This window comes from Bos indicus x Bos taurus, chromosome 3 (assembly GCF_003369695.1).
Source record: "Bos indicus x Bos taurus breed Angus x Brahman F1 hybrid chromosome 3, Bos_hybrid_MaternalHap_v2.0, whole genome shotgun sequence".
NCBI lineage: Eukaryota > Metazoa > Chordata > Mammalia > Artiodactyla > Bovidae > Bos > Bos indicus x Bos taurus.
In genome coordinates this window covers 102891532-102917207 of record NC_040078.1, presented here as the reverse complement: position 1 = coordinate 102917207, position 25676 = coordinate 102891532, and the positions used below count along the sequence as shown (strand labels likewise).

Genomic DNA, 25676 nt, shown 5'->3' with positions numbered 1-25676 from the left:
GTTCCGCTCCAGTAGCATAAAATCAGTCATAGACAAGACATCAATGAATGGGCTTGGCTATGTTCCAATAAAACTTTATGAAAATAGGCAGAAGGTCAGATTTGACCTGAGGGCTATAGCTAACCAGCTCCTGGCCTCCTGGATAAATTCTCAACTATTTAGACCCTTGCCTTCCTCCCCGCTTCCCCTCCAGCCCTATTTCTCACTGCCTCCATCTACCACCACCCTAACTCATGTGAGTTCTTCCCAGCACCCTCAGTACACACCATGCCTTCTGTGTGCCAACCTCTTCTATGACACCTGTCACAGTGTAGCTTTACACTTGTTGGCACATCTGCTCTCCCAGCTAGTATGTTTTCTCTTAAGGGTAGGGACTGTGCATATTTCTATTTGGAATTTGTAACCTTGGCAAAAGATCTCTGTTTAGCAATAACAGATAGATCTACACTCCAGTTGTCATTGCCTTGCAACACATCGCCCCAAGACTTAGTGGTGAAAAACAACCGTTTTATTATGCTTGCAGGTTGTGTAGGTCTAGAATCCGCACAGGGTACAATGGGATGGCTTGTCCTTGTCCTTGATGTCTGGGTCCTAGTGGGCCCTCAGTTGGGTGACTCCAGCAGCGGTGGGCTTGAAGACCAACAGCCAGTGTGGCTTCTTTAGCCCCCTATCCAGCCCCTTGGCCAGCATGACTGGAATGCTGGGCTTAGCTGGGACTGTTGACAGAGCAGCTGTCCAGCCTACAGGTCTCAGAGTGGTGGGACTTTTGACATAACAGGTGTCCTCCCCCAGAGCACGTGTTCCAAGAGAACCAGGTGGAAGCCGCTCGGTCTTTTCCGAGATAGCCTGGGAAGCCACTCGGCATCACTTGAGCTGCGTTCTTTGGGTTACAAGGAGACCATAAATCCAGCCAGATGCAAAGGGAAGGGATTAGACCCTGCCTCCTGATGGAGAAGCATAAGGTCATATTGTAAAAGAACGCTTAGGATGAGAGGTGCTGTCCAGGTGAGCTTTCTTCCACGCAATCGACCACAACCTGTCCGGATGAGTGAGTAAATGACTGAAGTCTGGCACAGAAGCTGGGGAGTCAGTGGTGCCCCTGGTGGGGGAGCCCCTGTTTGTGTCCCCTCAGGAGGTCACAGGATTTGTGTTCTGTGCCTAAAGGGATTCCATACCAGGGCCTCCGGATAGCTGTTTCACGCTTCCCTGCTCTCACCCACAGGAGAAGCGAATCTATGATCTGAAAAAGAAAAATCAGGAACTAGAGAAATTCAAGTTTGTGCTCGACTACAAGATAAAGGAGCTGAAGAAGCAAATAGAACCTCGAGAGAATGAGATCAAGGTGATGAAGGAACAGATTCAAGAGGTGAGAGGCCATCTGGACACCCTGGCCTTTGTCCCGACCATTCCTGGCTGGGGTTGGTGTTGCGAAGGTGAAAGCAAGCTCTCCTCACAGCCTCTCTCTGCTCCCAAGGTCCACACCAGCCTCCACTCCGCACAGGAAGTCAAAGGGAAGGCCTGAGGAGGGGTCCAGTGGTGCAGAAGCAAAATGCTTTGAGATTTGGCTTCCCTGGGCCCTTGGGTGGGATTTAACCCTGCTCCTCCCCCGACTCCCTTCTGTGCCCATGTTCTGAGCCCTCAAAGGGAAACCGCAGCCTTTTAGGCTTCAGCCACCAGGGGGCGATGTCAACTCAGCAACCAGCTTGTCCACCAGAAAGTACATCCCTCTGGATTCAACATTTTTTTCTTGGACTAAACATGTTGGTGGGGGCCCTACGGGAGGCGGCGGTGTTTGGACTTCATCTGATAAGGAGCAGGAAATCCTCAGAGGCTCTTGAGCAAGAGAATGGCAAAATGAAGTGTGTGTTCTGGGAAACAAACAGGATGAAGGCAGAGAAAAGAGAGGGCTTCTGAGAGTCCAGTGCGGTACAAGTGTTCCCCTTCAGCCCCTCTGCCTTTCCTTATGGCAGTGTTTACCCGGAAGCCTGCCCATGCTGGGCAGAGAACAGCTGCCTGGGGTCCATGGCTGATCTGAAACTGAACTCCTAACATCCCCCTAGGAGAAGGTGATGGCACCCCACTCCAGTACTTTTGCCTGGAAAATCCCATGGATGGAGGAGCCTGGTGGGCTGCAGTCCATGGGGTCGCGAAGAGTCGGACACAAATGAACGACTTCACTTTGATTTCCCACTTTCATGCACTGGAGAAGGAAATGGCAACCCACTCCAGTGTTCTTGCCTGGAGAATCCCAGGGGCGGGGGAGCCTGGTGGGCTGCCGTCTATGGGGTCGCACAGAGTCGGACACGACTGAAGCGACTTAGCAGCAGCAGCAGCAGCAGCAGCAACATCCCCCTAGTCCAGTTCCCCCATTTCTCAGTCAGTGGCACCAAGACCCACACCAAGGTGCTTAAGGTAGAACTCTGGGCACTTTCTAAGGTCTTCCCTTGTTAACCCCCATATCCAAATCACTGATGCCTGTCTGATTGATCTCCAAATGATATTTCAGATCCAACCCTCCTTGCCCTCTGCTGCCACCCACCACTCCAGTCCACACCTCCCTCCTCTCTTCCGGACTTGACCCCAGCCTCCAGTCTGGTCCCTGCAACGACACCACAGCAAACTCCCAGTGGTATCCCATCCCACCTAGAATAAAATTCAGACTCTGCCGAGGCCCCTGAGGCCCCACGTGATCCCCTCTCTACCTGCCCCTCCAGCTGTATCTCCAGGCTCCTTCTCCAGCTCCAGCCTGCAGGCTTTCTGGCGGTTCCATGGACGAGCCACGCTTTCCCCATCCAGAACCTTTGCAGATCTGTTCCCCCTGCCCGGAAGGCTCTCAGGATGACCATCACCTAACTGGCCGCTTTGAGTTGTTCACATCTCGGCTCCTGTGTCACCTCCTCAAGGAGGCCTTCCCTGACCATCCTATCCAAAACAGCCTCCTGCTCCCCCTCCGTCTTCTCTAACTGTGCTGAGCAAAGCTAAACGTAAAAGGTATAGGATGTACCGACAGCCCCATTAGGACTGGCTCCACAATAGCTGTGGTGGAGCAAAGCAAAGCCTCTTCTCCAGGAGGCCCAGAAAAGAGGCCAGATGGTGTGACAGGTCCAGGGCTGGTGCATCCAGAGAGGACTTGTCCTTGTGACGGTGACTTTCTCCCTGGCCTCCGGGATAAGGAAGAGTGTTCCCAGCTGGCCACAGAGCGGCTTCCTAGTGCCCTCCTGCCATTCTTGAATGACCTCAGGCCCCAAGAATGGCAGCCTGAGCAGATAAGACAGAGCAGGGGCCCCACCTGCCTGGAAGGTCGATGTGCCGCAGGCCCCAGACCATCACTGCCTCCCTTCTCCCCCCACTTCATCTGACATTTGTTAAGTGCATTTCAGGTTGGGTCAGTTGTCTTGCACTGCCACACACCTGAAAGATTATTCACTTTCCCTTCAGTACCTGGACCAACCGTGACTTTGATCCTCAGCAGGGAATATGCCCCCCTTACTTTGGGAATGAGTCAAACAGGACCCCTTCAGCCCCACCACAGGTGCCAGTCTCTGCCACGGCTGATATCTGGGCCGAGTTCCTTCCCCAGGGCCCCATGACCCAGGGGCTTCCATCCGGGGGTCAGATACCTCTGGCCCACCTGCTGCAGCCCTGCCTGGAAGTTCCTTTCCCTGCAAGAAGGAAGCTGCAAGTCCTTGGTGCCTTTGTAGAGCTGAGACCTGTGTGTGGAAGGAGAATACTACCCCTCCTCCACCCCAAATGCTTTTCCAGCTTCTCTTTGATGAGTCATGACTATCTCCTTCCTAGGGCAGGAGTTTCCAGAACCTTATTTTCCTTCATATATTTGTTTCTTCATCTAGTGCAGGGTTTTTTCTCCTCGGCACTAATTACACTCTGGGGTGGATAAGTCTTTGTTGGGGGGGAAGGGGGCTATCCTGTGCCTTGTAGGATATTTAGCAGCTAGATACCAGTAGCAGCCCGCACGCCACCCCCCCCAAGATGTGACACCAAAAATGTCTCTAGATGTTTTGCCACATGTCCCCTGAGGAGGCAAGCTGCCTCTCCCCAGCGCCCCACCCCATTGAGAATCTCTGAACTGGATGAGTAACACATGACAAGGAGATGGAATTTCCCCACCAGGAACAGGATGCTTGCTCCGCTATACCAGCTAGTCTCCTGGCTGTCCAGCCAGTGACTCAAATTTAACATATTTCACAATTTTTCCGTGCGCTATATTTTTTTTCTCAGCGTGGTTTGAGGCTTTGCTCATATCACTTCCTTTCTAACCTAATCTGCCATTGCTGACTTTAAGATTGTAGAGAAAGAGGCACAGCCAGCTACAGGCACTCAGATAGACCTTGGAGAAGCCCCTTTCTCTCTCTCTTTTTAAAAAGTATTTATTTAGCTATGTCGGGTCTCAGGTGCAGGGTGTAGGCTCAGTAGTCGGGACATATGGGCTTAGTTGCCCTGAGGCATGTGGGATCTTAGTTCCTTGACTAGGGATTGAACTCGTGTCCCTTGCATGGCAGGGCAGACTCTTAACCACTGGCCCACCAGGGAAGCGTCCCCTTTCACTCCCGCAGCAGCCATCTCCTTGGTCTGGGGCAGCAGCCTCCCACCTGGGCCACAGTGGCGGCCTCCTGACTGGCTGCCTGGTTCCAGTCTAGCTCTCGCCATCAAACCTTCTAAGGTACACATCAGGCCATGCCACACCTTGGGTGAGACCTGTCAGCAGCTCCCTGAACTCTCAGGATAGAGGCCATGCTTCTGACCAGTTTAAACTTCCGGCCAGGATAGAGTCTGAGCTTCTCGCCATTCGAGCCTGAGCCCTAGAGCCCTGGATGACCCAGCTCAGCTGACCTGTCCAGCCCCCTCTCCCCCTTCCTCACATGCACCCCTCCAAGGTCCAAGGGTGTCTGAACCACTCGCAGCCTGCAGAGATGGGCCAGACTCCCATGCTTTAGGTCCTTTCTGTGCACGGCTGTTCTCCCTGCCTGACATTCTCCTTCCCAACTTGCCCTCTAAACCCTATTCCTCCTACAAAGCCCGACTGAGCATCCCTTCCCTGGGGGCCACCCCCACTCTCCACTGTGCACACACAGGGCTCTTTCTATCCTGACTGCAGACGATGTTTATCCTGCTCCACCTGAACTTCTCATTGACTTCCCACTAATCCCCCTAGACCCAGGGCTTCTTGAAGACAGAAACTGCCTCTCAATCAGGCCCGTATCCCCTATGCCCTTGACAGCCGGCCAGTCTTTTCTAACAGATACATTCTTTGGTTAGCTGTGCAAATAACCACACTTGCTCTGTGTCCTCCATGAGGCAGCTCCACAGAGCTCTGCAAACATTGAATGTTTATCTTATCATTCTTCTTCCAGAGGCAGGTTGTTTCAGGCCCCCCTCCCTTCCCCCTCTTTTGCTCCCCTTTGCCCTTCTACATCTGCGATGCATTCATTCATTCACATGAATATTTACCTAGTACCACCTTTATGCCAGGCATTGGGTCAAAGGGCTCCTCTGTCCATACAAAATGCTTCCAGTAATTAGGCTGACATTCTTCTAAACGTTGCCCCTCCCTGTCCAGGATGTGGTTCCTTAGGGCTTGCTGGTACTCTAGAACATGACTGGGGAGCCTTGAAATCTGACCAAAGGGCCTGGGTTAGAGGAAAGGGGCTACTCCATTCAGTCATGAAAAAACCCTGTAAACTCCCCCAACCTCCCCCCTCCAAAAGTAATAGTCAGCAAACCTCTCTAATAACAGGAATGCTGCTGCTGCTGCTAAGTAGCTTCAGTCGTGTCCGACTCTCTGCGACGCTATGGACAGCAGCCCTCCAGGCTCCTCTGTCCACAGGATTCTCCAGGCAAGAATACTGGAGTGGGTTGCCATTTCCTTCTCTGACAGGAATGCTGGTGTCCATCAGATTTGGCCTGTCAATCAGACTGCACTCCATTGCTTTTGGCAGGAATTAAATCCGTGAAGCACTCACCTACAGCTGGTCTCCTCCTAATTAGAAGGTCTGATCGTCACTCACAGGTCTTTGGTTAATAGCAACGCAACAGTGAATAGTCTTTCAGAAGCATGCGGATAGCTTCTTTTTCTTTTGAAAATAAGACACTCTTGAGTTGTACTTTTCAAGAACTTTTCAACAGAAGGATGAGGGAAAGGTGCCTTCTCAGCCTCCTCTTTCCTGTTTGATGCTTTAGACTGGGGATGCCTGCCTGCTGGTCCCGTCAAAACTTTCTGCCTTACAGTCGGCCCTGCTGACTTGTGGCCGCAAAGAGTCAAGATTCACTCACGCGACTTCACAGAGTAGACAAGGAAGGGGCTTGTCTGCAGAACCTTGCCTCAGGCTCCAGGTTCCAGTAGTCAGGAGTCATCAATTTATAAGGAACTCAAGAAAAGAAGGTTGAAGGAACAGAGAAACTAAGGGGAAAAAAATTCATAGCCCAGAGGCCCCGGCTGCTGAAAGCCGAGGGGGCGGCGTTGGTCCGGGTCCGGGTTCCTGTCCCGGTCCCGCAGAGGCGGCGACCGCGGTGGGAGGAAGGAGGTGTGGGACGCGCTGGCCCACCGCCGCTATACACTGCAGCTCCATCTCGACTCAAAATGAACTATATGCCTGGCACTGCCAGCCTCATCGAGGACATCGACAGTGAAAAAGCACTTGGTCCTGCTTCGAGATGGAAGGACACTTACAGGCTTTTTGAGAAGCATTGATCAATTTGCTCACTTAGTGCTACATCAGACTGTGGAGCGTATTCATGTGGGCAAAAAATACGGTGATATTCCTCGAGGGATTTTTGTGGTCAGAGGAGAAAATGTGGTCCTGCTAGGAGAAATAGACTTAGAAAAGGAGAGTGACACACCTCTCCAGCAAGTGTCTATTGAAGAAATCTTAGAAGAACAGAGGGTGGAACAGCAGACCAAGCTGGAAGCCGAGAAGCTGAAAGTCCAGGCCCTGAAGGATCGAGGCCTGTCCATCCCTCGGGCAGAAACTCTCGAGGAGTATTAAGTCTTCTGCGCAGAGACTGTCGCTCTTGGGGAGCAGGGCTGTCACTAAACGAAGTGACAGCCTGGTCACCTCACACATGTGATGAGAAACTCTATAGAGTTTTGAAAAGTCATTTTTATTTTTAATTCTTTCACAGATGCAACATGAAGAAATCATGTGTTCTGTTTTTGTTTTTGTTTTTTTTTCATTTTAATTACAAAATCATCATTTAAAGAAATAGTGGCATGGACTCTTCTCACTCATCACTGTGGAGCCAACAGCTACTTCTTTACATTGCTCTTTTCACCCCAAATGAGCGGCTACAGGGGACAGTCTTCATTTACTTGTAAATAAAACTCGAATCTAAAAAAAAAAAAAAAAAAAATTCATAGCCTGGCTATAGAAACACATGATCTGGGCTACCGTATCAGCCAAGGGGGTCGGGGGCTTCGAGGATGGCCAGGAATAAAAGGAAAGGTTCGTTCCAAAGAGGGACCTAGAAGGGAGGTGCCCTGGTAGTGGGGGAAGTACTCCCACTGAAAGACTTCAGTTCTCAAATATAGTTTTCATTCCCTTACTTTCTTCGTGGAGGCACCGTTGGTTTGTAACGTCATGTAAGTTTCATGTTACCACACTGTATCTCTACCTCTGCGTGCACTACAGCATGTAGACTTGGTTTCCACCCATCAGCACACAGCTGCTCCCCTTTATTCATGTTGCCCTCCCCTGTCCTTCCCCCTCTGGTAACCACTCCTCTGCTTTCTGTATCCTGTGCTTGGTTTGTCCATTTACTTTGTTTTTTGCTTTTTTTCAGTTGAAGAATAGTTCATTTACAATGTTCTATTAGTTTCAAGTGTATACTTTAAGTCATTCAGTGATTGTGATTGTGTGTGTGTGTGTGTGTGTGTACACACACACACATGCATGGGTTTCCCTGGTAGCTCAGCTGGTAAAGAATCTACCTGCAATGCAGGAAACCCTGGTTCAATTCCTGGGTCAGGAAAATCCTCTGGAGAAGGGATAGGCTACCCACTCCAGTATTCTTGGGCTTCCCTGGTGGCTCAGATGGTAAAGAATCTGCCTGCCATGTGGAAGACCTGGGTTCAGTCCCTGGGTTGGGAAGATCCTCTGGAGAAGGGATAGGCTACCCACTCCAGTATTCTTGCCTGGAAAATCCCATGGACAGTGAAGCCTGGTGGGCTACAGTCCATAGCATCATAAAGAATTGGACACGACTGAGCACAGCACAGTATAAGATACTGAGTATAATTGCTCGTGCTACACAATACATACTTGTTTACCTATTTTATACATAGTGGTGTTTATGTGTTAAGCCCAAACTCCTAATTTATCCCCCCCCCCAACCCTTAATATCCCCTCTGGTAACCGTAAGTTTTTTATGTCTGTGAGTCTATTTCTGTTTTATAAGTAAGTTCATTTGTATCATTCTTTTTAGATCCCACATATAAGCAATATCATACGGTATTTGTGTTTGACTTGCTTCACGTAACATGATAATCTCTGTGTCCATCCATGTTGCTACAAATGACATTACTTCATTCTTTTTTATGGCTAATATTCCATTTTACATATGCACCACATCTTCCTTATCCATTCATCTGTCAATAGACATTTAAGTTGCGTCCATGTCTTTTATATTCCAAAGACGAGTGAAATCATACAGTATTTGTCTTCCTCTGTCAGACTTGTTTCACTTAGCATAATACCCTAAAGGTCAATCCATGTTATTGCAAATGGCAAATTTTCATTCTTTTTATGGCTGAATAGTATTCCATTGTGTGTGTGTCTGTGTATATATGTGTGTGTGTGTGTGTGTATATGTGTGTATATATATATATATATAATATATATATCTTCTTTATCCATTCATCTGTTGATGAACACTTAGATTGCTTCCATATCTTGGCTATTATAAATAATGCTACAGTAAACATAGGGATGCATATCTTTTCTAATTACTGTTTTGGTATTTTTTGGATGAGTACCCAGAAGTAGGATAGCTGGGCCCTCTTTTAATACTTCTATTCTTAATTTTTTGAGGGATCTCCATACCGTGTTGCATAGCGGCTGTACCAATTTACATTCCAATGAATACTGCGCAAGAAGTTCCTTTTCTCCACATCTTTGTTAATCCTTATAGTTTCTTGCCTTTTTGATAATAAGCATTCTAACAGGCATGAGGTGATATCTCATTGTGGTTTTGATTTGCATTTCCCTAACAATTAGTGATCAGTCCTGGGTGTTCTTTGGAAGGAATGATGCTAAAGCTGAAACTCCAATACTTTGGCCACTTCATGCGAAGAGTTGGCTCATTGGAAAAGACTCTGATGCTGGGAGGGATTGGGGGCAGGAGGAGAAGGGGACGACAGAGGATGAGATGGCTGGATGGCATCACTGACTCGATGGACAAGAGTTTGGGTGAACTCCGGGAGTTGGTGGTGGACAGGGAGGCCTGGCGTGCTGCAATTCATGGGGTCGCAAAGAGTTGGACACGACTGAGCGACTGAACTGAACTGAATTGAACTGAACAATTAGTGGTGTTGAACATCTTTTACCATGCTCATTGGCCATCTGTATGTCTTCTGTGGCTTACTTTCTTATTCTTGACTCTTTCCCCACTGCTTTCTATAGATGGAAGCTGAACTGGAGCGTTTCCATAAACAGAACACACAACTAGAGCTGAACATCACAGAACTGTGGCAGAAATTAAGAGCCACTGATCAGGAGATGCGCAGAGAGAGACAGAAGGTATGAGGATTTTCAGAGTCTGGCAGCTCTTGGATGCAAGAGCTGGCACCTGTCTGCAATGGGCAGCTGGCTTCCAAGAGACAGAGCCAGCCCATCGCTAAGATACATTCCCATTTTAACTTGCATTCTTTGCTTGCTCACAACCCTGGCCTATTTGAGGCTCATGTAAATTTACGTGACTGAATCCATCTGAGACTATAAAATAGCTTTGGGTAGAGCAATCAAGGAGGTGGAAGGCAGGGTTATAAGGATGCTTACAACACTGGCTTGTGCATCCTGGGAAGGAGCATGCTCAGAGAGGTCCTCTGTAGTAGGTTTTTAAAGGCTTGACTACCAAAACAGTGTGAGTTCAAGGGACCTCAGAGATCACCTATTCTGGTCTCTCTGTAATAAACAAGGAAAGCAAGGTCAGAGAGATTATGAGATTAGAAACTTCACCCAGAACTCATAGCTATTTAGCACATAGAGGCCAGTGCTGGAAACCCAGTCTTCTGGTCCTAGGCCAGGACTTGGCTGCACCCCTACCCCCTGGTGGTTCAGACGGTAAAGCGTCTGCTTACAATGAGGGAGACCTGGGTTCAATCCCTGGGTTGGGAAGATCTCCTGGAGAAGGAAATGGCAACCCACTCCAGTATTCTTGCCTGGAAAATCCCATGGACGGTGGAACCTGGTAGGCTACAGTCCATAGGGTCGCAAAGAGTCGGACCTAACTGAGCGACTTCACTTTCACTTCACTTTCACCCCCGGCATAGAGCACCTCATAGTGTTGGTAGAATCAGATGGAACTTTTCCATCTCCCACATCAAGCCTTGACTCTGGACTTGATAATACTAGAAGCTGCAGAGCTATCACCGTGAACTGACACAGATCCTGCCCTTTCCAAACTGAAGAGGTTAACAGGTGATTTATGATGTGTGCATAATAATTAACTGTGCAAGGTAGAAAATTATGGAGCATGATTAAATGGGCTGTAGGAGCAAAGAGAGAAAAGAGGCTCTCTAGGTCATGGGTAGGGGAAGATGGGTACCTGAGACAGTATGGTGGAAGAGCCCAAATTTACAGATGAACCATTCTGCCCAATTTTGTCATTCTCTTCCCTACCCACTCATTCATAGCAACCCTTAGGAAGGAGAAGCACTGGATGAGCTAACTAGGGGGCAGGGAAGCCCTGGCCTGGGATCCGCATGAGGGAATCAGTGCTCGCCATCCTGGCTCTGAAAGGAGTAGGTGACCAGTGGTACCTCCTTTAGTCTTTTAAGGCCTGTGGTCCTGGAAGAAATCCAGAGCCAATAAAGAAATCCATGTGTGCAGCCTCTTAAAGATGCGAAACTATTCAGGCCAGGGGCATGGGAGTTCAGTGCCTCCCCGCGGGCTCGTGTGCCCCTCCTGATCTCTGGGCCCCATGTGGCCCCTGGCAGTCAGTGATGAGTCCCAGATGAGCTGTTTCTTGTCCCTTTAAGCAGCCACGAGGCTGCAGCCCCTGTCCCTGGAGAGTCCCTGCAGGGCCAGAAGTAAATGCCTCTGCTCGCAGGAGTGGGACTTGGAGGCGCTGGTCAAACGGTTCAAGACGGACCTCCACAACTGCGTGGCCTACATCCAGGAACCGCGGCAGCTGAAGGAGAAGGTCCGCGCTCTCTTTGAGAAGTACGTGCAGCGGGCAGATATGGTGAGCTCTGCCTCCCACCCCTGCCCTCCCCTGTCCTCTGGGCTCTCCCCTCCCTCGTGGCTAACCCCTTCTGCCCTGTCAGGTGGAGATCGCAGGGCTGAACTCAGACCTGCAGCAGGAGTACGCCCGTCAGCGGGAACACCTGGAGAGGAACCTGGCCACTCTCAAGAAGAAGGTGGTCAAGGAGAGTGAGCTGCACCGCACAGATTATGTCCGCATCATGCAGGTACCCACACGCGCCCTTGGAGACCAAGCCATCAGAGATGAGAAAGTCTGCCAAGGGCCCCTCCGAGACCACTGTCCTCAGGGCTCCCCCAGCATCCGAGGGAGCCACTAGCTTTCTCCAAAGTTCCTTTTTTGACTCATCTCCTCGAACCTCCCGGAGCTCATCCTGGCGGTGACCATGGCCCAGAACCCCGCCCAAGGAGGTTTTCTCAGCATTTTCATGCCTACTCCTGCACTTCCAAGGCCCATTCGTTTCTGCCCCATCTCTCTTCACCAGGCACCTGTTTCCTTTTTCAACCCCCTCATCTTCATGCAGAGCACTCCTGCACCCTGCCTCAGGCCTCTCCTTGACCCCGTTTCCTCTGGACCTGCATCCACATGACTTTAGCTCTCCAAGTCACTCCCTTCCATCTCCTCTTTTCTGTTTCCAACTCTTGTTTCACCTTACTTTGCCTTGCTGTTTTTAGTCTGCTACCTGTATCATATGATCCCTGCTGGCCAAGTCCTCTCCCGGGAGCATGGCCAAGTCTTTTGTCCTCTCCCGGGAGCATGCCTGTCGCCTCCCATCTCCTCTGGCTTTTCTGATGCCTCAGGTCCCAACTCTTCTCTTGGGTCCGGAGCCAACTACACCAACCCTAAGGGTTGTCCTCCCCCTGATTTAATGAGGCCTCCCAGGACCCTTCCTCTGGCTATTCAGAGAGCCTAACCCCATTACTACCGCTTCCACTCAAGTACACTATCAGGACTGCCAGGCAGGATTCTGCTGCCAATTTCTATCTGGGTATCAGTATCATCTGAGGCAGTTAATGTGAATTAATAGTAAGAGAAAACATCAGAATTACATTTATAAGGCACATATCTTTTAACATTTGTATTTCCTTAATGCTATAATTTAAATACCAGAATGGAAATGAACTGCAGTTGGACTATAACAAATCAGTTCCGAACACAGCTGGGAAGAGCACGGTGCCATCTAGGCCAGACCCAGGCATGGTGGGCCTCATGCCACCATGCCCCTGCTCATGGCCCAGCTCCTGAGTCCTGAAAGCAGCCAGAGGCCCAGAGATGGAAGCGGATCCAACAGCTGGGACTCTTCACAGCAGCTGATACACTAGGGGTATTGAGCCATTGCCAGGGGTAGGAGCCATTGCTAGGGGTCTTGAGTATTCCCTAGCGTGGAGAGGCCCCGTGGATGCTGCAATGCAGCATGCAGGGCAGGGGGACCAGGTGACTACAGGAGAGGTTGTCAGCTAGAGACACTGCTGAACTCTCATCTGTGATTTACCACCAGAGCACAGGCCTAAGGGGTCCTCCAGGGGCTGTGTTCCTCTCTCTGTGCCAACCAGGCCCCCAAAGCAAGTATCAATCCCAGGAGAAGAAGGAAAAGGAAAGAGGGCGGAGACTACAGGATAGATAAGAGTAAGAGTATCAGCAGGAGGCTGCTCAGGGCTGGCAGAAGGTCCCCCTTTGGCTCCCCCATCCCCCAGGGACTGCCTGCCCACTCCTGCTGAGCCAGGGTGAGAGTCAGGGGAGCAGAAGCAGAGTTGACCCAAGCAGGGGACTCTGACAGCAGGCAGAAGAAGCCGTCAACAAGGAGCTCCTTGGAGAGTGTTTGCTGCAGCGGCATCGTAAACCTGTGTGCTGCAGAGCCCTGCAGATGCATAGAAGTGCTGCAGACAACCACAGGGGGCAAGAGAGGGGTCAGGATACAAGGCTCTGGGGCCCCACCATCCCCTCAACCAGGAAGACGCCTTGCTTATTTCAGTGGGCTCTGTGTAGGATTTTGTTTGGAGGACATAAAAGAAACTTTGAAAACCTCTATTCTAGATGATAAAAATTGTTTCCTTCTTTGATCTTAAGGGCCAGGCAAGGTGTTGGGGCGGCGAAGCATAGCCTTGCCTGAGTTCAGAGCCCGTTTATCCTCCTGCTAGCCACTCTTGCTGGCAGGTTCGGGGGAGGGGAGATGACTTCAAATTCTCCAGGAACCACCTTTCTATCTGTACAAAGAGGAGAAGATGCCAACCTCAGCCAGTGACTGCGAGGATTGAATGAGCTAACTAACGTAAAGCATCAGGCACTGGCCCTGTACAGAACAGGGGTTCTAAAAAGGCAGTTTTCCTTCCCTTCTCCTGAGCAAAAGACTTACTCAAAAACCAAGGCAAAATCCAGTAGGAGAGCCTAGGAGTCCATCACAGCATGGACTGGGGGTACCCGTGAGCTGGGGGCATGGAGATAGGATGGTGCAGCCAATTCCAGATCTCCCAGCTGGTGGCCTGGGGCACCCGCTGCCTTGATACATGTTTGTAAGGAACTGCATCTACAGGAACCAAGGCCCTGACACTGAAGTCTCAAAGGGCCGAGGAAGGCTGGGGCAGATATGGCATCTGAGAGAAACTTGTTAGAAGACACGGAGAATGAAGTCGCTGTTTCATCTGTATGTTCAGACAGGAGCACTTGTCACTTATTCTCATGCATGCTTGCAGATATGAAAATAGGATTTGCAATAGAAAACAAATATCTAGGAAACATACTTTATTCATTCAGGGCACATGTTTTGCGAGCTTCTCACATGCCAAGCTACAAGCTGACCATGGAGGATTCCCAGATGAATGTGAAGACTTGCCTACTCTCATGGGGCTCACCTAGGGGAGTGGAGCCCGACACAAGCAATCACTGCTCCACACCAGGCATGTAGTCTGGCCAGCGCACTGGAGAAGCGGGCTTCAGCTAGGGGGTGTGGCATTTGAGCTAGGCCTTGAATGGTGAGTAGAGGAAGTCAGGGAGCAATGGAGGAAGAACCTTGCAGGCCAAGGATACAACCTGAGAACAGTCAGAGAAGAGTGAGACCTTTGGGGTGTTTGGGGACCCTGGAATCCTCTGACCTAACTTTATACTAGAGCATGGGGGCCTGCTGGAATGGTAGGTAGCTTAGGGTCGCGTTGAAGGGGCTTTTTGTGTCACACCAAGAAGCACGCAGTTTATCTTATAAGCTGGTGCCACCCAAGTTTTATTAAGTAGGTAGGGGTGTTATCTGTTCTGGAAATGTTACCTCTATGGGCAGAAGGGAAATACCGGTAGGGAAAGGCAGGTGGCAGGAAAACCCTTAAGAAGATGACTCTCATGTTAAAGAGAGATGCCAGGCCTTGGGAGGGAAGGTTGTGATGTCAGAAGACATTTCAGAGTAGAGATGATGCGTAGAAATGTCAGGTTGGATGTGAGAGGAAGGCTGAAAGAGAAACAAAGAAATGGTTCACTTGTGCATTTAGGCAAGTGGTGACCCCACCAGTTTGTGGGCTCAGGAAGGACACCACTGGATGCGGGGCTCCCAAGTTTCTGGAATAAATCTGTTGCCTACTTTTTGCACGCTAACCAGACGCTGCTGTATTCTTAAAGATGTCAACCCAAGGTAGGCCAGTAGGGGGTGCTCTAGGTATTTCCTCTCCATGCCCTTCTTCCTGGGAGTCTGGAGTTCAATGTCATTCCCATCTGGAGCTTTCTGGCGTTGTCCTCAACCAAAGGCAGTCCTGGACAGCTTGGCATAGCTTCTTCATTCAGAAGGCTTTCTATCTAAACAGACCTTGGCATCCCTGAGTGTGTCTCTTTCACATAGCCCAAATCCTGGTGCTCAGGGGATCAGGGTTAGATTTTCCCTGCCAGAGGAGCTGTGGGAGGTGGGGGAGGGTGGAAGCTCTGAAGGATTATAGGAGTTTTTATAGACCATCCTGACCAAGGAGGGATCTGGAACAGAAGGCTCAGGAAATCTGTTGCATTCACATTGTAATTTCACAAAACTACTCAAGGTATATACAGTTGACCTCAGTGTGACCTCTGGACTCCTCAGAACATGGGCCACACCAGAAAGCCCTCTGGTACTTTTATACTAAGACAGCCCCACTTGTACTTTTGTGAGCTTCCTTGGCCATCATCCTGTGTGAGGTGTGGCTGGAGGTGATGTACATCAGTGGTGAGAGCAGCAGAGCCTGGGAGGCGCCTGTGGGCAGACACAACCAAATCTGAATCCCAGCTCTGCCCTCCATGCACAGCCTTGGATTCCTCTTCTGAAACTGAATCTCATTACAACTTTCTCTTAAGGTGGTTAGATAGATCAAATGATGTCATGTATGCAAAGTATCTGATATGGTGCAGGAATCTAGTCAGCCCTGAAGTTATTATCTTGTTGTTATCATCATCAAGGGCTTCTCTGATAACTCAGTTGGCAAAGAATCCACCTTCAATGCAGGAGACCCAAGTTCAATTCCTGGGTCGGGAGGATCTGCTGGAGAAGGCATGTGCTACCCACTCCAGTATTCTTGGGCTTCCCTCGTGGCTCAGCTGGTAAAGAATTGGGTGGCTCAGTGCTTGCTCCCTCTTAGCTCTGGGCCTGAAATACTCTTCCCTATCCCCTGCCTCCACAAGGAGGCTTCCTTACACTGGTGACCCCCCCCCTCACTTCTCTACATTGGTCCACACTGGACCCCCGCGTCTGGCATAATAAGCACCTAATAGGCTTCCCATTTTTGTGAATGGATGAACAGAGCAGAGGAATCAGGTTGCGCTGAGTCCTGGGCCTCAGTGATGCTCTAGTGAGGACTGAGCCATGTTCTGGAGACCCGTCTAGGAGGCCATAGAGCTGTCCAGGGATGGCAGTGGGGTCAGAAATGCGTATATCAAAAGGTTGCAGCCAGAGGTCCCAGTCATGGCCACAAGGTTGTCGGGGTGGAGGAATTGGCAGGGGCTCCATGTGGGGCCACCACAGTGGCAGAGGAGACATGCTGAGAGCTGGTGATGAATGAACACGAAATTCAGTTCAAACACAAAGTCATCAGGATTGAGTGACATAATGAATAGAGATTGCCTGGGAAGAAGTACCTTAAAATGTTTCTGAAGAGAACTGTGGAAATGGCACTTTTAGTCTCTGATCTTTATTCTGATAACTATTACTTTATTGAATGAGGCAGAGGACGTGAAACTAAGTGACCTCAACTAAGAGGAGGTGTGGAGAGAGCCCCTGAGCAGGCTGGTGTCCCCAGGGGTTCCCTGGGGCTCTCTGAAGACTCCTTTCTACCTGGTCTCCCCTGACTTTACCCCTTGATTTGTAATTTCCTCATTAGGAACATTCATCTTATTCAACTTGGCATCTTGCATTAGTTATTCATTTGCTTATCCCTTCCACAAATATTTATTAAGAACCCCTTATGGGTCAGGCAGAGTCCAAGGTCTTAGAATCCAATGAATACATATTTAATTCATTATGTCATGATATAAAGTCAGCAGGGAAGAAACAGAGCATCTGAAAGAAAATGTGGGCTGTGCATCTCCAAGGTTTGGGCTGTTTAAAGGGGTTAAAAATGAGGAGAAAACCTGCTGACTTTATCAAAAAATAGGCACAAAGCTGAGCCTGAGAGAACAAAGAAGTGGCAATAATTGGGCATTTCATCCAAGAGAAAGAACATTTTTTTTTTAAATGAGGAATAGTGAAATTAAGTGATATACTATAACTCTGAAGGCAGATCTGACCTGCTTAGATGAAGAGGCGCTGGAGGGAGGGCCTGCCAGGGTGTCTGCCGTTCACATCCTCCTAACAGAGAAGGCTTATCCCACTGGCTCAGGATCACCCTGTCCTCTGGGCTCGGACTCCCCACTCGCCACTCTGAAGATGGACTCCCCAGCTGAAGCACAGAGCATTTCCAGAACTGGTCCATCCTAGGTAGATTTGGCCAGTGTTTGCTGCGTCAGTTCAGTTCAGATCCTAGGAATCCATCCTGGTCACTCAGGCAGGGCTAAGTGCCTTTGCTGCGTCCCGCTCCTCCATCCCAGTAAGGTGGCCATCTCACTAAAGTGTGCCCAGACCCCTCACCAGACCCTAAGGTCTTCAAGTAATGAATGGAAAAAAGCAAAGTGTAGTACAGCACTGAAGAGCTCTGAGCTCTGGGGCCAAACTGGGTCAGAATCCTGGCTCTGCCACATATTATCTATATAGTTTGGGTAAATTATAGCACCTCCCTGTGCCTTGGTTTTCTCGGCATTCTGTGGTCATAACAGAATCTACGCATTGGGTTATTATGAAACTTCAGTGCATCGAACCCATGAAAAGCATTGTTGTCTCTACTGATGGGAAGAGCCTGGATGGATGGGAATGGTGCATACTGTCTGTATCTTACACTGCCAGAGTCCACCTGAAGGTGAGTCAACTGATAAACTCAAGAGACCAATCCACGAGCCAGAATAAAGACTCATGCCACCAGAGGAACCAGAGATGTAATCTAGAGCCAGGACCAACCCTGACCTTCCCCTACACCCTCAGCCCCAGGCCAGGGGAGCTCCTGTGCCCACTGATCACTTATCCATCTATACTCACTCTCTCCTCCTCCTTTTCAATAGGAAAATGTCTCCCTGATCAAGGAGATTAATGAGCTCCGCAGAGAGCTGAAGTTCACCCGCTCCCAAGTCTATGACCTTGAAGCAGCTCTGAAACTGACCAAGAAAATTCGACCAGAGGTTTCAGAGACAGGTAATATCATCAGTGGCCAAGAAAGACAGGCACTGGGATCCAGGGGACAGAGGCAGCCACAAACAGGTCTCCTCTTGGCTTCCAAAGCTGCCTCTCCCAAGCTTCCTCCTGCATCAGGCCACACCCACCCCACGGCCTTCTGGGCACCTCTGCCACGTGCCTGCTCCCCAAAGGCTTTGTGAGGACCCTACTGCATTCAAACACTCACAAACCCAAAATCCTTGGGGTTAGATAAGGTTTCAGAATTCAGGATCTTTGAGATCTTAGGAAGAACGTACTATATATACTATACGTGAGTATACTATACATTATATAACATCCCTAGAGGAGTCTGGGGCAGTGCCCTGAAATCAAACATATTAGTCTTTCTGTAGAGAAACATATGAATATTCACATTCAAGTTCATGAATCTTTAATGCTTTCCATTTTTAAAGTTTTTAGCATTTTACAATTGTGGGTAAGGGATTGTGGACCTGTACAAAGAAAATAAAGGCAAAAAGAAGGACCAGAAACTATTTAAAGGTAGAGCAGGAAGAATGACCCTAGAAATGTTAAACAAGTTAGTTATTGCAGTTATAAAGTTCCTCTGAATTTCTGATAGCCAAGACAAAAAGGGGAAAAATATAATAGTTTATATACCTCTTGTATGGAGAAAGGACATTTTTTCTGGAGAAGCAAACCTTTCTCTGGTACAAAATTCTATGAGAAACTTAATACATGGAGCCTTATGTATTTTATATAATACATAAGCCTTATATATAATACATAAGCCTTATAATAGATATAAAATTGTGTGTGCATGCTAAGTCACTTCAGTCATGACTGACTCTTTGTGAGCCTATGGACTGTATAGCCTGCCAGGCTCCTCTGTCCATGGGATTCTCCAGGCAAAAATACTGGAGTGGATTGCCATGCCCTCCTCTGGGGAATCTTCCCTACCCAGGGATCGAACCTACGTCTCCCACAGCTCCTGCATTGCAGGCAGATTCTCTACCATTGAGCCACCAGGGAAGCCCATATATATGATCATATATATAGACTTGTCTCACATGCCATTTTTGTTCGAGTTGGAGAGAAGTTGAGAGGGTCAACTCTGTGAGTAGTACCGGAAGAACAGTATCAACTGTAAAGAACTGACATGAGCGTACCACATGTGTCAACATGGCTGAGAACCTGACTTCTTGGAGGTGAACCCATCTTCAGTTAGAAGTGATGCATAGATGCGTCTGTTAATAATTGCAAAACTTCTCTTTTAAAAAATATTTCAAATATGCCCGAGCAGTCTAGCAAATAACCACTTGAGACCTCCTCAGGATGCTGTATGATACAGCCAGGTTCTTCTTATTGCTGCTGGGTTGGCCAAAAAGTTTTTTGGGGGTTTTTCCATAAGCGCTTCAGAAAACTCTTAACAAAATTTTGGCGAACCCAATACAGTAGAAACTGTCAGACATAGACAGACATTGAGAGAAAAGTCTAATGGATTTCCACAAATCCATTCCCCAACTCAAACAAGGGTCAGCTCCTGTCACTCTTGCTTCCTTGGTCTCTCCAGCCCCAACCCACTTATTTCCTGCCTTTTCCACAGTAGGTTTTTCTGGAGCAAATCAAACATCATGTCACTTGTTTCATAGAGCTTTACTCAAGGGAGATTTCATCTCTCCTAGTTGAAGACAGGTATTACCAATTGTCTGCCTTGAAATGAAGAAGGCTGGCTTCTGATTTTGAACATGAGGCCAGCAAAACAAGTTAGCCCCAAATACACATTCCCAAGTTGTTTAAAATTAACCAGTTCATTTATTAATAGTTTTAAACTAGGCAAAGGCAAGCGGTGCAGGCCCAAGAAGGTGGATAGGCTGATAGGCCTTTGTGTGCGGTACCTTCGCAGGGTTGCTACTCTCCCCAGGGCTCCAGGGCTTGACTGAGGAAATGGTTACCAGGAACGCTGAGTAACACAGGGAGGATAAAAGGTCAAGACTCTAGAAGAAATAGAGAGCCTAGAAAGATCAAGAACCTAAGAACTGCAGCAAAGAGAAGACAGAAGGAGCAGAGGCAGAAAGAGAAGCAGCCAGACTTCACCTGGAAAGGATGAATGCCGAATGCTGGCCCCATCAGACCAATTAGAGGTCCAAGGCGAGGCTGCCCACTGGCCATTGCCAACCACTTCCTCTTTGGTTAGCAATCTCTGTCTTCCTTGGCCATCATCATCTGTTCATTTCTAGTTTTTCCTCCAGGGAAGGGGTCGGCAGTGGATAGGAAGGAGACCCCTCTCCCACTGAGAGGGAGAAGCTTGACTGTGGTACGGGAGCTGGAGACATCATTTCTCAGTTAAGAAGGTGGCAAAGCCATTCGTTAAGGGCAGAGGAGAGGGTGGATTTGACAATAATTTCTTGGATATGATGCCAAAAGCACAGGCAACAAAAGAGAAAAATATAATAAACGAGACTGTCAAAATTTAAAACTTCTGGGCATCAAAGGACACAATCAACAGAGTGAATAGGCAACCTATGGCATGAGAGAAAACATTACAAATCATAAGTCTAATAAGGGGTCAATGTCCAGGATATATAAAGAACTCCTACAACTCAAAAAAAAAAAAAAACACCTGACTGAAAAATGGGCAAAGGACTTAAACAGACACTTTTTTCCCCAAAGAAGATACACAGATGGCCAACAAGCACATGAAAAATGCTCCGTATCATTAACAATCAGGGAAATGAAATCAAAGCCACAGTGAGATACTGCCTCACATTCACTTGGATGGCTACTGTCAACCAAACCAAACCAAAAAGAAAGAACCAAACAAACAAACAAAAAAATCTGGAAAAGACTAAGTGCTAACAAGGGTCTAGAGAACCCGAAACACTGGTGTACTGTTGATCTGAACGTAAAGTAGTACAGCCACCATAGGAAACAGTAAGGTGTTTTCCTCAGAAAATTAAAAATAGAACTACCATCTGAACCAGAAATTGCACTTCTGGGTTTATACCCAAAAGAAGTGAAAGCAGGGTCTCAAAGAGATATTTGTAAACTCAAGTTCACAGTGGTGTTATTCACTGCCAAAAGGTGGAAGCGGCCCAAATTTCCATCATAGATGGAATGGATAAATAAATATGGTGCGTGCATGCTAAGTCGCTTCAGTCGTGTCCGACTCAGTGCAACCCTTTTGACTGTAGCCCACCAGGCTCCTCTGTCCATGGGATTCTCCAGGCAAGAATACTGGAGTGGGTTGCCATGCCCTCCTCCAGGGGATCTTCCCAACCCAGGAATCGAACCCGAGTCTCCTATGGCTCCTACACTGCAGGCAGATTCTTTACTGCTAATCCATTGGGGAAGCCCTAAAATGTGGTATACTGCTGCTGCTGCTGCTGCTAAGTCGCTTCAGTCGTGTCCGACTCTGTGTGACCCCATAGACGGCAGCCCACCAGGCTCCCCCGTCCCTGGGATTCTCCAGGCAAGAACACTGGAGTGGGTTGCCATTTCCTTCTCCAATGCATGAAAGTGAAAAGTGAAAGTGAAGTCGCTCAGTTGTGTCCAACTCTTAGTGACCCCATGGACTACAGCCTACGAGGCTCCTCCGTCTATGGGATTTTCCAGGCAAGAGTACTGGAGTGGGGTGCCATTGCCTTCTCCCAAAATGTGGTATAGAATGCAATGAAATATTATTCAGCCTTAAGAAGGAAGGAAATTCTGACATGTAATATAGATGAAGCTGAGGACATTATGCTAAGCCAGACCCTAAAGAACAAGTACCACATGATTCCACTGATCGGAGGTACCTAGGGTCGTCAGATTCAGAAAGACAGGAAGCAGCATGGTAGCTGCTGAGGCTGCAAGCAAGGAAGTCGCGGAGCTATATAATGGGTATGAGGTTTGAGTTTTTCAAGATGAGAAGAGTTTTAGAGACTTGTTGCACAACAGTGTGGATGTACTTAACACTACTAAACAGTACATTTAGGAATGGTTAAGAGAGTAAATGTGATGTCATATAGACTTTATCACAATTTTCTTTCTAAGTGGGAGAAAGGAGTTGGAGTAGGGATTGAAGTTCCTGAGTGCCACTGTAGGATATGAGAGTTTGCTGATGTACATAAAGTCCGTCTTTTGGAAACCAAGAATTCGAATCTCACATGTTACTTTTACTGGTAGTGTGCAGCAGGCCAGATGTGAAAGTGGAGACCCTGGATGGTCGGGTTATCTTGCGTTTGTGCTAGGCAGGGTACCTGGGAGCAGAGCAACAAGGCATCTAGAATACCAAAGTTGCTGTCATGATGACAGAAGAAACTCACCGTGGGTCTAACTGGACAGAAAAGGGAGTGAATCTAAGAGGATCCCATTTGGTGGGTAAAACATGGAGCTGTCCAAGAAGATGAGCTCTAAATTCAGCCAAAGAAGAGGTGAATGGAGCACTGGACTGAAACACCCTGGACGTGGCGAGGGAAGGGAAGGCACAGAGCTGGCGGGCAGGCCAAGCACGTTAATGGTGAGAGTTGGACCTTGTGAGGCCCGGCAGTAGGATGAGCCATGGACACCGGCATTGCTCAGGAGGATGGCAGCACAGAGGCAGGAGGAGGGCTGAGGGTCTCCGGGGATGTCCTCAGGGAACATGCGTGGGTGACCACAGCAGGAGGCATCTCCAGGAGCAGGTTTACATGAGGACGGGCAGCTTCGAGGCCAAGCTGCGTCAACAAGGAGAGCAGCACCCTCTCTCTGTGGGGGTGTGGGGGATGAGCAGCGCGCATGGAGGGACCTCAGAGCAGGCAGACTGGGGGGATCAGAAGAGGGGCCGGGCTGAGGTCAGGCTCCGCATTTGCCGTATCACTCCAAAGCATGTCTCTTCACTTCTCCACTGCTAGAGGGTGAAATGGCTCCTCTCTTTATTCCTAGTGTCTGGGATGGTGTGTCTACCCCATAATAGGTGCTCCATGAACATGTACAGGGGTGGGGGTCGGGGCTGGTGGGGGAAGGAAGGATAAGCTGTGTCTGAAAACCTTTACAGCAGTCTGGGGACAGACCTCCCAACCTTAACCCTGCCCTGTCCCCTGCAGTGTCCAGCGAGGACTTGCCCAGTGTCCCTCCCACCATGAGGTTGAATGTGCAGGAAGAAACTGGGAGAATCATCGAGATGCAGCGCCTGGAGATCCAGCGCCTGAGAGACCAGATCCAAGAGCAAGAGCAGGTCCCCGGCTTCCACCCCTTGGCCGGGATGCAGCTGCCGTCCCTCAGTGGAGAAGATTTAAAGGCCCAGACCAAGTGACACCCTCTGGTGAGACGTCTCCAGCCTCTCCAGAAGGTGTTCCATGTGCCTGTCCTGGACTGACTCTGGGCTGCAACCCAGACCACACGAGCCTCTCCCCCAGGCCCTGGGGAATCTGGGACACAGGCAGAATAAAGGTGTTGGCCCACAAGCACGTCCAACTCTCCGCTTAGCCACGGAGCCGGGGAGGGGGGAAGGGAAAGAGGGACCCTGAGGCCCAGGGGGCTTCTGCTCACCCAAAGCTGCCGCTGCCAACCCCTGTCCAGGCACCTGGCTGCCCACCCCTGCAGAGATCCCATGCCCCTCCCCGCACCACGCCTCAAGGGCAGGGCTATCTGTTACTTCTGACCTGCTTTTTCCTCTGCCAGATGCATCAGGGTCAGACAAACCTTCCTATGTTTTCTTCTCACTTATGAAACTTAGCGAGGTTTTCTGAGGATTTTCACATCTGTGTGAAAGAGTAGCATTAGGAGCACGGCGCCGTTGGTAGCGTTCCCCGACGTCTTCCATCACCTGCAGACCCCGGTGGTAGGACCATACGCAGAGCTCTGCCCTTCCTTCTCTTACCCCCCATGCCTCTCTGCACTTGTCATCCTCAGTCTGCAGGGCCCTGCCCCGCTCCTCCATTTCTGGGGGATGCCTTTTCCCCACAACCCTACACTGGCTGGTCCAGCCGCACGCACCAGGAAAGGTGGGTTTTTGTGCACTAAGAACCCATATGTCTTCTCCCACCTGGAGAAGACACCCTTCTAATACCCAAATAAAAAATATTAAGCCCCCAGTCTCTGCTGCCCCACTGGTTGTCTTAAATCTGGCATCTCCAAGGCATCTTCCCATCTTTCCCAATCTGCTTTACCCCAACTCTGGGCACTGCTCTTGAGTTAGTTTCCTAAGTAAGAGCTGAGACAGACTGTGAAGCTTGCCGAGGCTCTCCCGAAGGTTGAGAACAACAAAAGGAGATGCAGAGCAGAGGCCCCAAAGCAAAGTCTGCATGGATCTCTCTCTCTCCTGAGCGACTCCCCACCCCCACCCCTAGCCCACACCGTTTTGCAGGGGCCAGCTTATTCCCTCCAGACCAGGGTTCACCCAGCAATGTCCCCTGCCCACAGGGAGACCAGGCCCAGAACATTATCATGCCGAGTAGATGGGCTCTTCTGGGAACTCAGACTTCTCCATCCCAAACTAGCTTTACCCTCTTCCAAAGAAACTGACTCGGAATGAGGTTGGGGAGGTCAGTAGGGCCAGATGGTGGGGATCATGAAGGCACCTTACAGGTCGGGGACCATCCAGAGGCCACCGCTGAGCCACTGAGAGTCACTCCCCACTGCTTCCCAAGCTTTGCCAAATAGGCCTCCTTTCAGTCCCTGCCAAATTCTTTCTTGCCTCTGGGTCTTTCCACATACTGTTTGCTCTGCCTGATATCTTGCCACCTCCACCCCTCGCTCAGTGAGCCTCTCCTCATCTATCAGGTCATAGCTGAAATGTCACCACCTGAGAAAGACCTTCCCTGATCCCTTCCTCCCCCACTCCATTGTCTTCCCTCCTAGTGAAAGTGAGAAAAGTGTTAGTTGCTCAGTTGTGTCCTCTTCCAATGTGCCCTCTTTGTGACCCCGTGGACTGTAGCTCACCAGGCTCCTCTGTCCATGGGATTCTTCAGGCAAGAATACTGCAGTGCATTGCCATGCCCTCCTCCAGGGGATCCTCCTGACCCAGGGATCCAACCCCAGTCTCTTGCATTGCAGACAGACTCTTGATCATCTGAGCCGCTAGGGAAGGCCCCCTAGCCCTCCCTATGACATATCCCTTCAGTGTGATGCTGCCTCCCCAGGCTCTCCATTTCATGGGGCAGGGGCTGTCTGTTTTCAAAGTTCACTCCAGAGCAGAGCTTTGGCTAAGGGACCCAACTGTGGTGGCAGGGACCATTAGGTGGGCTCCATGACCAACCGAGAGGACAGCTGCTGGGACCAAGATGGTGACCATGGACATTCAGAGAAGAGAGTTCTTTTGACTTGAGGACTAAAGGGAGTTATCCAGGCAAAGCAGGAGGGAGAAGGACCCTGCAGGGGTAACTGGGGCTCTTCTGAGGGCCAGAAGGAAAGTCACTGGCTAGAGTGTCCCAACGTTCAGGTGACAATTTTTTCACCTTAAAAATGGCTTAGGATGAAGATGTCACATTTCACCTACAAGATGGGTCTTATGTTACTGATGAAGTAGCTGGCACGGGGTCAGGATTACAGCCTGGTTTGTCCAGAGGCATCCACATCCCAT

At 49.4% G+C, this 25676-nt stretch overlaps 1 protein-coding gene and 1 pseudogene across 1 annotated transcript in view; both read left to right on the top strand.

The window, feature by feature from the left end:
- CFAP57 (cilia and flagella associated protein 57) overlaps positions 1-23559 on the top strand; it is a 68976-nt gene extending 45417 nt beyond the window's left edge. Inside the window, exons 18-23 of the mRNA XM_027537549.1 lie at positions 1223-1366; positions 9636-9752; positions 11284-11418; positions 11501-11644; positions 18025-18154; positions 23200-23559. Coding sequence (XP_027393350.1) covers positions 1223-1366; positions 9636-9752; positions 11284-11418; positions 11501-11644; positions 18025-18154; positions 23200-23408 — 879 coding nt within the window. The 3' untranslated portion in view covers positions 23409-23559. The remainder of the gene's footprint in view (positions 1-1222; positions 1367-9635; positions 9753-11283; positions 11419-11500; positions 11645-18024; positions 18155-23199) is intronic.
- On the top strand, positions 6464-7348 carry LOC113890024 (annotated as a pseudogene).
- Positions 23560-25676: the final 2117 nt, after the last annotated feature.